This window comes from Musa acuminata, chromosome BXJ3-8 (assembly GCF_036884655.1).
Source record: "Musa acuminata AAA Group cultivar baxijiao chromosome BXJ3-8, Cavendish_Baxijiao_AAA, whole genome shotgun sequence".
Lineage (NCBI taxonomy): Eukaryota > Viridiplantae > Streptophyta > Magnoliopsida > Zingiberales > Musaceae > Musa > Musa acuminata.
Window position 1 is genome coordinate 11670049 of NC_088356.1, and position 15243 is coordinate 11685291.

The 15243-nt window shown below is 34.1% G+C and overlaps 1 protein-coding gene across 1 annotated transcript; it reads right to left on the minus strand.

Moving 5' to 3' along the window:
- Positions 1-88: 88 nt before the first annotated feature.
- Positions 89-6767, minus strand: LOC135645904 (putative HVA22-like protein g). Its single transcript, XM_065164803.1, has 7 exons — positions 6546-6767; positions 6155-6232; positions 5954-6052; positions 5787-5843; positions 5635-5698; positions 5338-5556; positions 89-716 (listed from the first exon to the last, which is right to left on the minus strand). Exons 2-7 carry the CDS (start codon positions 6184-6186, stop codon positions 318-320), a joined length of 870 nt encoding a protein of 289 aa, XP_065020875.1. The 5' UTR covers positions 6187-6232; positions 6546-6767; the 3' UTR covers positions 89-317.
- Between the last annotated feature and the right edge of the window lie 8476 nt (positions 6768-15243).

The window sequence follows — 15243 nt, forward strand, 5'->3', positions numbered from 1 at the left end:
ATCGTTCCAACCCCTAGATAATTCTGAATTCGATTCACGGAAATCTCGCTCTTGCAAGCGCTGTTGCCACCATTCACGGAATCACGAGTCACTTTCAACTTCAGAGACAATCTATTATGACTACTTTGCATGATCGAAATGCCACAACGCATTGTTTATGGCCAAAAAAACAAAGAAAACAAAATCAAAGAAACACAATCTACTTGTCTACCAACATCGGTCTCAAGATGCTTCCAAGTTATTTACAGGAACCGCGATAGTCTGGAAATGGTCTCACAAATTAATTCCCAATATGGATCAGAAATCAAGCGATACTTTTAGCGGGCCGATGGACCAGCGGTAGCAGCTCGCTTTCTAAGTCTGGCACGAGTCACACGGATGGCTTCTTCGATGGGTTTCTCTTGAACGGGAGGATTAGCATCTTCCTGTGGGTTTTCTTTGTCCGTGGTATTGGCCACACCAGCCTGCAGTGCTTCCTTGTCACCAGCTGTTGGTTGAAGGGTAGTGGTTTCGGTATTGGGTTGACTGGGAAGGCCTGACGAAGATGGGAGCTGGGTAGCAACAGCATCGGCCGGAGTAACACCTGCCTTTAAGGGTTCCTGAGGCTGGCTCTTGGTAGGGCTGGAAGGTATACTTTTGGCCTGCTTAAGTTGCTCCGTGGGCTCCCTTGCAGCTGTTGTTGATGATGTTCTACGGATCGGTTGTTGTGGTTGTCGCTGTTATCCACCATTGTTTACATCAGTATAAACAAAAGCATCATGTTGCTAAAAGAGAGAGGGACCTTCAATTATAAACGATACAACTCATGTCAGGAACGATACATCTTACTTATATGCTTAAGGTGTCATAATAAGCAATCAAATTGCCAAGTCATTAAATGTTGGTCTAGACAAAGTACCCCTCCTCATATAGAATTGCACTTCATCATACATTTAATACATGTTTTTAAGGCTGTTATATGACACACATTCTTTTCTTTTCCAGAATTCCTTTTGTTAGCATAATATTATATGTATTAATCTATTAATCTTAATGATGTATTGAGCATGAAAATTTGAAATTCTTTATGGCTTAATAACCATGGTTATCTTCTTTCCTTGTGAAACTCGCTCCAGCTTTCAATTCCCTCTTAGATCTCTCTTCTACCCTTAGATCTTCAATTGTTATTTGGAACCTTATAGCACATTAAGATTATTCCAATAGTGAAGACCCACAGCATCAGATTTGTACTCCTAGCAAGTACTAGGCTGCATGCTGCTATCTGATGGTGATCAAATAAATAACTTAAACTGTAGAGAGATCTGTCAGAGAGAAACCTGACACCTAACGGTTTCAAGGATGCCTATGGATTTTTACATATCCAAACATGTAAATATTCAAAAGTACTAACAAAGTCTATGACATTATTACTAACCTTTTACCAAATAAAATCAAACATATCATGACCCAAAAGGATAAATTTTAGACATGATTCATGGAGCAGCAGCACCTTTCCAATTATGTCAACCATAATAAATGTGGTGACACCTATGCATGTAAACTACCCAGCGACCTAGGATCACTCCATCTAGAGTACAAGTACGAGAAGAAAATGAAAATATCACAGAGAAAAAAAAAGACATGATAAAGAGAAGACACCACAAAAAAAATCCGAGGTGAACAAATTGGAAAACAAAGAAAAGAAAAAAAGACTAGCTTGTTTGCACATGGATGAAGAACATCACAGCAGAGAGGAATAACAGATAAAAGGGGGAAGATCATCAATCACAAATATCTTTGTCAAAATGAGGACAAACAACCGGAAATGAGTAAGGAAAAATTTAGCCTTTGTATAGTAATGTAGATATAGTGTCCACACGAATATATCTAAGTTAACTTGTATATATATATATATATATATGTGTGTGTGTGTGCGCGCGCGCGCCTAAACAACTGCAAAAAGATGCCTTTCTTTAGGCAGGAAGACCCAACTTAGTTTTCACTCTGAACTCTTTATTAGACCTTTGCTAATCTTGCATATAGCAGAGACCAGAAAATCATAATAGGGCCCTAAAACTCTTAAGGCAAGTGTATGTTGAATGATATGGCATTATTTGCATGCACTTATACACTGAAACTTTTTTGTTGACCATTTTGCTATACCTTGGTTCTTTTACTCCTACGAAAATATTGAACAGTAGGGGTGTGTTCAGGAATCATCAGCTGTATCAACTTTAGCCAACTTGTGGAATGCGTAACAAAGCTGAAAAAATGGAACTCTAGTAACTTGGTTCAGGGTCAATACAGAGACCTGGTTGAGAATATTGAATATTATGAGGTAGTTCCCACACAAAAGCACTGCCTTGGGTTAACATGTGGCTCCTCTGGAAAGAGTTTTTTTTTTGTTGTTGTTTGGTGCGCCAATGAGGAATATGTTTCTTTGGGGACTCTGTAGTATTATTGACTTTGCTTGATCTTGCCATTTTTATTTCTTATTTCCATTACTTTCTATTTGTTTGTTTGGATCTCTTTCTTGTATTTCTTTCTTTACCACAATTTTCCCTTTTTATCAATAGATTAATGGAATACTTACCCGATTCAAGCCTTTTAAAAAAAATAGCAGTGGAATTTATGACCTAAACGGCCAAACCATTAGGTTAATCCATCCCAACCCAATTAAAATGGTCCATTGGTTCGACAAATAAAATTAGGGCCAGTCATATGTTTCCTTGATGGTGTGGTCCAACCCCACCCATTTAAGATGGCCTATTGGTTTCACCAAAAAAAAAAAAAGTGTCACTCATGTTTACTAGATAATGTGGTCCGACCCCACCCCACCTCATGCAGACCAGACTCTTTTGCTAATAAATTATTTAAAAAGCTGCATTGAAACATCAAGCTGACCAGTTTCAACGTGTCCTGACTCGACCTACTACTTATGTGTCGACTTTGGATCAAAATATTTTGACTATTTGGATGTAAGGCATGAGTCACTGTAGGTAGTTAGTTGACATTACCCATCAACCTGATCTGACCCAACCCATTCATAGGCTCATCAAAGATCATTCTTTTCAGATCCACTCATTCTTGTATTTGTCTATCACTTCTAAGTCCCCAGGCTCTCCGAGCCCTGGAGAACATACTCAAACCTCATCAGTACACTAATTCTGAATCTGTTGTGCTCAATCCTCCATCATGAATACTTAATAGATACACAGCTGATAACTATTTCTTTTACGTAAGGCATTCTCAATACCCAAACTATTGCTAGGAATGAAATTCTACATCACATGTCATATTTAAATCGTTATAATTCATTTTATGGAACCCTCAATTCGTTTTCTTGGACTATGATAACACATTGCTATATTACATTAATGAGCTAGGCCTAGAATAACAAGGACATAATTGAAAAATTCAAAACACAACCAAACATAAAAAACACAATAATCTTCAATGACTTTCCACAATAACAAATGACATTTTGCAAAATTTTAGTTTAAAATTAGAAGGTTTTCAGAGCATATTCGATAATTTATTATCATCAGGCAGGCTTAGGGAAGAAGGAACCCTTGTTATTTACTGTTGATCATTTATGTAACAACGAACCAACTGTCAAAAATAACCTGACTTTAAAAGAGTGAAAAAACAATGACTAGCTATGCTAATAGGGATCAAGATTTATCTCAGAGGCATAATAGACCATAAGTTAGCAATATAACCCGAAAGATATATGAAAAACTTATATTCAACCTTGTTATCTTGATTCGATTTGCACGCTTGGTAACTACATACAGCAATGGAGAAACATTGATTTGAGTGACGACTTGTGGAATTAGCGATTCAGATTTTGGTGCCACCAAACAAGAAGACTATTTACATAGATAGACATCATAGGAAATACACAATAAATCGAGAAACAATCAACTAAGAAGGATGCAAAAGATAAAGAAGAATTACAAGGAAAAAAATTTAACCAAAAATATCTCAGCAAGGGCTCAGATTCAAAAATTATAACCAAAGCTCTCTCTTATTTTATGTTCCTGCTCAATAAATTATTATATTAATAGAGAACCAACATTTTTTATGGGCTTCGTTTCCATTACTAACAAAACCTTCCAATAACAGTAAAATGTTCACCCAAGTATACATCTCAATCATTCAAAACTTTCTTACAGTTGACTTATAAGTCTCACAACTCACCTATATTTTAACCAACAATGCGACTCGACCCTCTAAAATTGAGTTGTCTCAACCTGTATTAATTCAAGATCTAATTTGAATGTACCTTGTCTTTGTGTCACAAGTGCTCTTCCATCACATCTATCTAATTGAGGAATATCGACAAACAAATGTAAACAGTACCTGAGTCAGGTGCAGTCTAAGCTTAAATGGGTTAATGTATACGAATAACGTTTGCCCACTAAACTAAAGAATACCTTATATGACATGTTGAAGGATTAAAGACTTCTCACATCTCAAAAGACGTCCAATATATTGCAGCATCTTAAATCGGGCGTTAAGCATGTAGAAAGAGAACCAACCCTTTGTTTCCAAAATGCATTTAGAGATTAAGAGCCAGCACAAAGCAAGAAGCTTACAATGAATTCTGTAGTTGCTCTCACAGAGGGCTGGCTGGTGGGATAGTAAAACAGAAAAGGACTCTAACAAGTCTACAGTACTCATGTTAAATGAACTAGTTTAAAATTAACTTTATTGTTAATAAACAGAACAATATCAAAACAATACTCTGCAATTTAATGCTTAGACTGACTCATTTAACCCACATAGATCAAATATAGAGAATCTAACGGATATTTACAGGTAGATGCAAGAACTGGCCAGCAGAATGTCCTAAAAATTTGCTTAGCTAGACCAAGTGACATACTCCAAGGAAGATATGGTCATCACCAAAATTTACCGCAAACACAATTATTTATCTAAGGCAAACATTGATTTCACCGACCAAGTTGGCTTCAATGGAATTCGCCTAAATATTTTACTAGTAGTTTACCACCCAAACATAGAACAACACTTTATGTTTTTGTTTAGCCAAATAGGTCAACAGAAGGACACCTCATGCAGCCTCAATTATCCATCTGAAAGCCACAGGAAGAGAATATAACATTATGCTTTGTGTTAATAGTTTGCCACGAACAATATGTCACGATAGACTGTAGAATGATTTGCAGCAACTACTTTATTTGGTTACCATAGAGAATAATAGGCAACAAATATAAACAAGTCCTAGAGAAGCTACTGAAAAGCTATCTCTAGAACGATATCCATACGAGCCAAGATTATAAAATAGGAAAAATCAGTGGAATAAAAAATAATTTATAGCCTGAAGAATAAAACCTGAACAGGACGAGTTCTTGATGATTGTGAGTGTGATTGCGAAGCAACATACTGCAGGATTTCAAAAATCCTCGTCTGACCATAGCTTGCAACTTTCTGGAAGTAGAGGACCATGATATCCCCAGCCCTTGTTCTCAGCTCAAGCAAGTTGCGATCTATTTCATTTTCATGCTTTGCCACATACGGGCGGAAGAAGGTTTCATAAACATAAGTTGTTCCCTGCCCACAGATGCATATACTCCTTAACCAAATTGTTCACTGGATAACACACAATGAAACAATCACTGGGGTTTATACCTTTGTTTTGGGATACCAGAGATACACAAAGAATGCCAATTTCGCTTCGCTGTACATTGGTATCCTTCAATTTAAAGAGATAAGATTCAGCATGTCAAATGTTTGGCAAAGCCTCAAAAGAAGACACATCAAACCAATTCGAGCTACCATACCATGAAATGAAATTGTCGCCCACTCTCTCAAAGACAGTCAAGGCAGCAACTAAAATCCTACAAACAGATCACCCCCCCCAAAAATACAAACTTTTAGCTTGAAAACCGACAGAAGGATGAGATAGAGGAATGCAGGTTCGTTCGGCTGACAAGAGATAAGAACAAACCAGTACTGACACCAGAACAGAAGCTGATCGATGTCGGGCTTGTTTAACTCCACCGTCTTGAAGCATTCATAGGCTGGATAAGCATATCCAAGAATCAACCTGTCACACGAGAACCAGTCGCAATCTGATTTATCCTTGCCCCTCGCATTACGTTGTTCAAGAAAGGGAGCAATTAAGGGTTACGAAGACCTAATTACTTACGCAAGGCTTCTCGTGATAAAACTCCCGATCATTTTGAGCCGGCAGCAAGTACGAAGATGCGGTCACTCCCTCAGCCCACTTGAGCAAACCCCAGCGCAAAAGAGAAGAAAAATTATCGAGGAAGAAAACATCTCAGACAATGCGCAGATGATACCGAATATTTCCAAGATCAAACAGAAAGATCAGGGCTTAACACATCGAGATAAGGAGAAATAGGGTTTCAAAGAAAAAGATCCATGATGATCAAAAATCCAAAATGCAGGAGGAAAAAAAGAAAGAGAAAAAGGAAAAGACAAGAACGCGAAGAAAAAAGAAAAAGCAAATCCAAGAAGAAAGGAATCGTGACCGAATGATGACGATCGAGAACGGGAAAAGAAAAAGGCAAAGATACCTTCGCGAGATCGCGAGATCAACAGAACCGAGAGCCTCAAATTCCTCCAAACGATGTGGAAGAATCGAATCGGCGAGATGGATGAGAGCGAGCCAGAGAGGGTGTGGGGGGGTTGTGCAGCAGTAGCCCAGCCACTACCGCTTCGTGTCCCCCACCTCGTGATTATTTAGCTCGTCCTCTTCTTCCTTTCCGGCGCTGCAGTCATTTCTCACCGAGGCTTTCGAGATTTAACGGATGGGGGGGTGGGGGTTGATATCGGATAATGCATATCGCGACAAAACCATAATTTAATCCGAATCCGAATCCGAATCCGATCTTCCGGACGTGAATCGTAAAGCACGATCCCGATAAGCTACAGCTTCGTTTTCGAATCCTAAGATCCGGTTATGGAAGTCGAACCATGATGGATCCGAGCATGTCATTAGTTGTTTATACGTTGAATCCTGGCAATACCTCCGATTAACTAAGAAGAAATAATGATGAGATGGTTTGTGTAGATTCATAGGTTTGCTTAAGATGAACAAAATAACTTTTTTTGCACCATAATGTTTCTAGAAATTATAATATTTTTTGATATAATTTATAATAATTATATTAAATAAAAAAATAATTATCTGAACTGAAAGTTAGATTTGAAACCAACCAACCGAGATCCCTTTTTCGCATTTGTCTCACGTTGATCTCAGTAGATGTTGTACTTGTTCGACTGGAGAGATATCGAATCTTACAAAGTTACTTGAAAAGTATTTTTGCAGTTCATTGTTTAAGTTAGTTTTGGAATCAAAATTTTGTAAGTATAAAATCTGTAATATGCTATATTAAACGCGAAAACAATCTTTTATGTTAGGATTGAAATCAAATATAATTAGATCTAGTTTTACAATGCGTATCTTTTAATGTCATATGAAAAAGATATCTCTGTTTTGATCTGCAAGGGTACCGTCTATTTATAAGCGAGAGCATAGGGTCTAGAATAAGTAATTAGGATAGTTCATTTCATTAAGGTTATTTCCTAAGGAATTCTACTTTAAGTAGACTTCTTTTTCATTGGCCTATCATCATAATCAAATTAGTTATATTATATATATCTTATCCAATTATAAAGGTCACAAAATCTAACATTCTCCAACTTGACCATTAATTGATAAGATACAAAAAAAATATTCAAAATCAAAATAAATAAAATAAAATTTATTTAAAAATAATTTTACCTAATTAGATTTTAAATAATTTTGAAAAGTATTTTATATATAGTCATGAATTTTAAAACAAGTCAATAAGTCCAATAAATACAATAATACTATATTAAGTTCAACTATCAATGCGAGTCATAGTGGTTGTATATCATCAATGTCATACTCTCTTCTATGTACTACAATATTGTTAGTCTTTCCTAATATAGTCCATAATGACCTATGTAATTTATTTTGTCAAGATAATTCTGTTATTACATTCAACTATAATATGCATAAACATAAATGTAAACTGGATAGTACAAATAAATAACTTTAATTAAGTAGAAAAATGTCAATAATAGCATCCACCTAACATCACCATATCTTTTATGACTTGCTCATAAGCCCCATTCTAAGAACATGTTCTTTAAATATTTTACACTGTAAAGCTTTTGTCAATGGATCAACAATCATTATAGTGATGCTTAGGTTCTCAATTAATACTTGTTGTTTCTATACTCTTTCTTTAACCACCAAGTACTTTGTCTTGATGTGTTTGGAACCACTAGGGTACTTGTCATTCTTAAAGAAGAAAACTACTACAATGCTATTACAAAATATCTTTAGCGACTTGACAATTAAGTTAATCACACCAAGTCTTGATATGAAATTTCGCAGCCATAAAATTTAATTTGTGGCCTCAAAGCATGCCACAAATTTAACTTACATTGTTGATGATGCAATAAGCGATTGCTTTGTACTTTTCCAAGAAATTGTCCCACCAGCTAACATGAATACAAATCCTGAAGTAAACTTCCTACTATCGAGGTAATTTACAAAATCAGCATCTGAATATCATGTCACTTCAAGCTAATCTAAACTCTTGTATGTGAGCATATAATCTTTCATCCCCTATAGATATCTCATTACTTTCTTTGCAGCTTTCAATGTTCCATTCCTGGGTTGCTTTGGTATCTTACTAGCATTACAACTGTAAAACTAATATTTGGTTTTATACAGGTTTGAGTATATAATAGACTTCTAACTGCACACCCATAAGGAATATTCTTTATTTGATTCTTTTCTAAATCATTTTTCGGGCATTGGTTTTAATTAAAATTTTCACCTCTAGTAATAGGTATATTATTGACTGAGCAAAGCTATATATTAAATCTCTCCAAGATACGATTAATATATCATTTCTGAGATAATCCTAATAATCCTTGAGATCTATCCCTGAATATCTCAATGCTAATAACATAGGTTGCCTCATTCATATCAACCATCTTAAAATTCTTGTTGAGAAATATCTTGGTTTCGTGCAATAAACCAAGATCACTACTGACAAGTAAAATATCATCCACATATAAGACCAATATAATAAACTTGCTCCCACTTACCTTTAGATATATGCATTGATTAATAGTATTTTCCTTAAATCCGAAAGAAGTAATTATATTATAAAACTTTATATACCATTGTTTGGAAGCTTGTTTAAGGCCATAAATTGATTTCTTAAGTTTACAAGCCCAACTTTCTTTTCCCCTTTTTATGAATCATTCAGGTTGTTTCATATAGATTTTCTCATCCAAATCTCCATTTAGAAATATTGTTTCAATATCCATCTGATGTAACTTAAGATCATAATGAGTTACTAATACTATGACGATTCTCAACGAGTTCTTTCTATAAATTGAAGAAAAAGTCTTATTATAGTCGATACCTTCTTTTTTAAAAAAACCTTTAACTGTAAGTCTGACTTTATATCGCTCGATATTGACTATTGAGTCACGTTTTATCTTAAAGACCTATTTATAACCAACTCTTTTATAATTATTGGGTAATTCAACGAGTTCTCAGACACCATTTTGGACCATTGATTTTAACTCTTCTTTCATTTCATCATACCATTTTTCAGAATCGTTATTTTCTATAGTTTGTGAAAGCGATAAGAGGTCTCTTTTTATTCCTATATCATAATCTGATTCTTGTAGATATACCACATAATCATCAGAAATGACATGTTTTCTTTTCCTTTGAGATCTTCTAAAAAATGCCAATTGTGATTGTTCTACAAGATCATCAGCGACGACATCAATATTATATGAGAGTTCTTCGATGATATTTTGTTGTTCACCATCGTCAATGCTCTTATTAATTTGAGGAATAGTAATCTTTTGAATAGGAGATGATATGGGAGAATTAACTTGAATTTCCTCAATATCAAAATTGATCATTCAAGATTTTTCACTCCCACTGATTTCACTATTTTTTAGGAATTTTGCATTACCATATTCTACTATCCTTGTATTATGAGTAGGGCAATAAAATTTATATTTCTTGGATTTTTTTGGATAACTAATAAAATATCCAGAAATGAATCTTGGATCCCTTTTTTTTTTTTTCATGTGGATTGAATATTTTTAATCTCTACAGGACACCCCCAAATATATAAATGTCTCAAACTAGGCTTTCTACCAATCCATAACTCAAATGGGGTTGATGTAACTGACTTACTAGGAACCCTGTTCAAGATGTATATAATTGTCCTAAGAGCTTCACCCTACATCGACTCAAGTACAGAGGAATGACTCATCATACTCCTAACCATATCCATAAAGAGTGCGATTTCGTCTTTTAGCAATATCGTTCTATTGTGGCACACCTGAAAATGCATATTGAGCACAAATCCCAATTATTTTAGGAATCTAGCAAAAGAACTAATATTTTGACCAGATCCATCATATCTGTCATAAAATTCACCACCCTTATCAGATCTAACAATTTTAACTTTTATATCTAATTGTCTCTCGACCTCATTTATTTACACTTCAAGAGTATCAACAACTTGAGACTTTTCATTTATTATATAAACATAGTCATATCTAGATAGGTTATCTATAAATATGATGAAATATCTTTGTCCACTAAAACAAGGAATATAAAGTAGTCCGTAGATATCAGTATGAATAATCTCAAGGAGTTCTTTACTTCTTTTGACATTTTTTTTTATATGTTTAGTTTGCTTTCCCTTAATGCAATCTATACAAATATCAAAATAAGTGAAGTATAAATATTTCAAAATATTATCTTTCACTAATCTTTTAATTCTTTCCTTGGAGATATGCCTTCTACCCACAATATAGAAAATCTTTTATTATTAAAACTATATTTCAATCTAACACTTGATTGTAGGGTCAATAATATCTTTACAAACTCAAGATCCAAATTAATTCTGTACAAACCATCACATAGAATTCCATAACCAACTTTTATTGAATCATAAAATATACTAAGTTTACCATTACTAAAAGAAAGATAATATCCTAACTCATCAATTCTAGATAGAGAAACTAAATTTCTAAAAATAGTAGGAATATAACATGTGTCAATAAGATCCATCATATGACCCATTTTAAGCATAGACGATAAGTTCTCACTAATATCACTTTCACTTTAAGACAATTTCCCATAATGATGAATCTCTCATGTTCTTTTGGTTTCCAGATTGAAAAAAATCTCTGCATATTATTGGTAACATGAGTTAAAGTACCAGAATCGATTCACCAAGTATTAGAAGGAACTTCTGTAATGTTTGATTCGAAACATACAAAAGTCGAGTTAATACCTTTCTTTTCGAACTAAGTCTTGCGTTTAATATGGTCCTTCTTTACATATCCTTTTTTACTATAAAAGAAGCACTTTACTATAAAATCTTTCTTTTCATTAGTTTGTTTAACATTTCTAGACCCGATAAATTTTTTGATAGATTATGTTTCAATTTTCTTTTTTTATTACCAACTCCTTGAGTAGCAACCATGACATTATATGAGCATTTCTACTTTAATCTCAATTCTTCATAAACACACATACTAGTTAACTCATTCAAATCCCACTTATCCTTATTTGTATTACAGTGAATCTTGAATGGGCCAAACTGAAAAGGAAGGGAATTGAGAATGAACTGCACGAGGAAAGACTCATCAATATTCATATCTGATGCTTTTAAGTTTTGCAGCTTTGTCAACTATATTGTATGCCAGCCAATGACTTATCTGTTAGGAACGAGTCAGCACTAAGAGGGGAGGGGGAGGGGGGGGGGGGGAGGGGTGGGGTGAATTAGTGCAACGGATAAAAATATCAGTTTTGTAAAATCTTCATTCATCGAAAACCAATCTCAGAAAGTGTTTAACTTTAAAATGTTTGCAAGAGAGCAAATAAAGTAAGTAAATCAGTTTACAATATGAGAATTAAAAGCAGAACAAAAATACAAATCGATTTATAGTGGTTCGGTTGTCGTGACCTACATCCACTCCACTGATTCATCTTCCGTCGAGGTCACTAACATCCACTAATGATATTCTTTCAACGGGTTAAGATCAACTACCCTTTTACACCTCTTTCCTCCTTTTTATAGGTTTAGGAGTCAACCTTTACAAGCACACACTCCTCCCTAAACAAAATTCTAAACTTAAAACTAGAGGAGGGAATTTCTCAAGTGATTACTACAGTATTTTCTCACTTTTAAACACTTTGTGCTTGTGTATATTAACCAGGGATGAGAGGGCCATTTATAGGTCTCAAATTGATTCAAACATAGAGCTTAAAAATGTCTCATCCCGAGTTTCCGGGGTATAGGCGGTAACACTGCCTGTACTGGGCGGTACCATCACTTGACAGTCTCTCGGAGATTGTGTCTAAGCAGTACCACCGCCTGACACTGATGCTGGGTTGTACCATCGTCTAGACTAGCGGTACCACCGCTTGACACAGTTTCGGAGAATATGCCATGATAGTGCTACTTGTTGGGTTACTGTTTGGGCCTTTCACTTGGCCCAACACAGTCCATACATGGGCTCAACTGACCCCTAATTGGGTTGGCCCAATTCCAATCTTAATTATGTAAGTCTAGGTTTTTTCTAACGAGCTTCCGGTGATCTTTCAGCGAACTTCCGACAATCTCTCGATAATGTTCCAGTAGACTCCCGGTAAGCTCTTGGACTTCACAACGATCTTCTTGGCGAGTTCCAATGAGCTTCTTTGGCAAGCTCCTAGACTTCTCGGTTAATTTCAACAGAACTTTTGACGAACGTCCAAACTTCCGACGAACTCTCGAACTCCCAACGAAATCGCGTCTTTGACTCCAAGACTTTATTTTGCTTTATGCCTTGCTATCGTAATTAATCTTGCACAGCAAAAACCTACTTCAATATAGATAATTATTACTAAGCTAATCAAATATTGTCCGGCATGTCATTGGTTCATTGACGCTTCGTCCGATTCTTCGGCGTATCATCCTCTCTTGCGGCCTATTGCCCAATCGGCCAGTTGACCTTCGCCACTCCGATTCCCTTAGCATAATATTCGCTCTTCTTGGTCCAATGCCCGAACTCATGGCCCGAAGCCTTCTGTCGATACGTCGACCGATCATTCGGTTCGATATCCAATCTTCTAACATATTTTTCTCCGACCCAATATGATTCTTCCTGCTTTAATTGTCTCTCCCTGATCGAAGCATCCTGCATCACTCAAAACCCAGATCAAATCATAAACACTATCAATTGGTTTCATCATTTAAATCCGAGATTCAACAATCTCCCCCTTTTTGATGATGATAACCAATTGATAACGATGTTAACTTTTAACTCCCCCTATCAATATGTTATATTGATAGAACTATTGGATTCAAAAATCTAAGTAACATGTCATGATAAAATCATACATAACATCATACTTCTCCCCCTTTGTCATCAATAAAAAGAAGTTCAACTATCAAGTGTTTAGACATACAAATTCAAATCATTGCATAATCTCTAGTTTTATCAACATGCAAGTTTTATAACATACAACTAGCAAATTTGTTCATCATCTTACAACATGCATAATTATCAAATCATCATTAATTTTGAAGATGTGCAAGATTATAAATTTTACAAGTTTGCTTTTTTGCTTCTTAAGATATGCAAGATAGCACTTCTTGGTGATGTTCAAGATAGCAAATTATACATCATGCAAGCTAGTGAATTTACATATATGAAAGTTGGCAATATTTTACATCTTTTAAGATGAGCAAGCTTTTTGCTTCTCTTTATGATTGTGCAAACTAGCAACTTTTCTCCCCCTTTGTTATTATAAAAAAGAAGGGAAGAATATAATTTTATAATTCTTTTCTTTTTACATCAATTTCTAAATCATAACAAAGATAAAGTATCATTCTTAATTGTAATATGGTATCATTTCAGAAAATGATAATTGTTGACTTTCACATCATAAAAAATCATAGTATTGCATGCATCATTCCAAATTAGAAATATTTCAAATCATGATGGTATCAAAATATCAAATTATATTGCATCCTACCATGCAAGATCATAACTTCTCATTTGTATGTATCAATATAATATCATGAGTATTGCATAATTTCATATCATCACATGAAGGATAACAAGAAAAATTTAGTGATGAGATATACAAATCATGAGGACAAATTATGAATATCAAGAGACATATTATGATTCTTTTTGGATAACTCAAATAGCGAAAAGAAAGAATCATAGTAGACAATCTTGATTTATAAAAAGAATTTTCAAGTTATAATTTCAAGAAATCAAGAGAAACCATGATTCATTTTAACAAATCTCCTCTTAAATAAATAACGAAAAAAATTCTTAAGAGATCATGATATAGATAAAATTCATTTAATCTTGTAGGAGAACAAGATCTCAATTCATACATATAAAATCTCTCAATTCATTATAAATCATAAAAATTATAATTATGAAAAATCATGATTCATTTAGATAGTAGATAGCAAAAAGAAACATTAAGGATAAGTCTAATTTTTTGGTGAATAGCAAAAAGAAACAAGAAGAAAATGATCTTAATTAATAGAAAGATTTTAAGCATCAAATATCGAGAAATCAAAATCATGAATTGAATTATTTTCCTCTTTAGTAAATGGCAAAGAGAAACATAAGAGATCAAATAAGATATCTTGATTTATAAAAGATTTCATGTTATAAATCTCAAAAAATCAAGATAAAGCTCATTCAAATTCAAATCGTCAAATCATCAAAATTATTTTTAATAAATTCAAAAAGAAACATAGATAGATTCATTAATCTCTCTTTTTTGAAAAATATTGATAAAGTAGAAAAAAAAATTTTAAGGAGAAAGCTTTCTTCTTTTTAGTTATTTCAATTTATGTGATTTATTTCAGACAAGCAAGTCTTTTTCATTTATGTCAAATAAAAATATGCATCAACGTTTAAAACCAAAAAATAAATTTCATCATCATGTCCAAAAATATAACACACTAAACATATGGCTTCTTTAAACAAGAGGTTTGATTTATCATTTTAAGTCCAATGACAATACATTTTCCTTTTTATGTGTTTCATTTTATGTGATTGATGTCATATAAATATGCTCAAGTTTTTCATATAAAAACCATCCATCTTGTTCAAAACCGAAAAAATAACTTTCAATGTGACAAAGATCAATAAGCCATGAATCACAAAAAT

Bases quoted from the DNA above. Each gene is read 5' to 3' on its own strand.
- LOC135645904 (XM_065164803.1), bottom strand. From the start codon at position 6,186: ATGATCGGGAGTTTTATCACGAGAAGCCTTGC. The intron at 5,699-5,786 runs GTATGGTAGCTC...TTTAAATTGAAG, and splicing joins GGCGACAATTTCATTTCATG to GATACCAATGTACAGCGAAG. The intron at 5,557-5,634 runs GTATAAACCCCA...ATCTGTGGGCAG, and splicing joins TCTGGTATCCCAAAACAAAG to GGAACAACTTATGTTTATGA.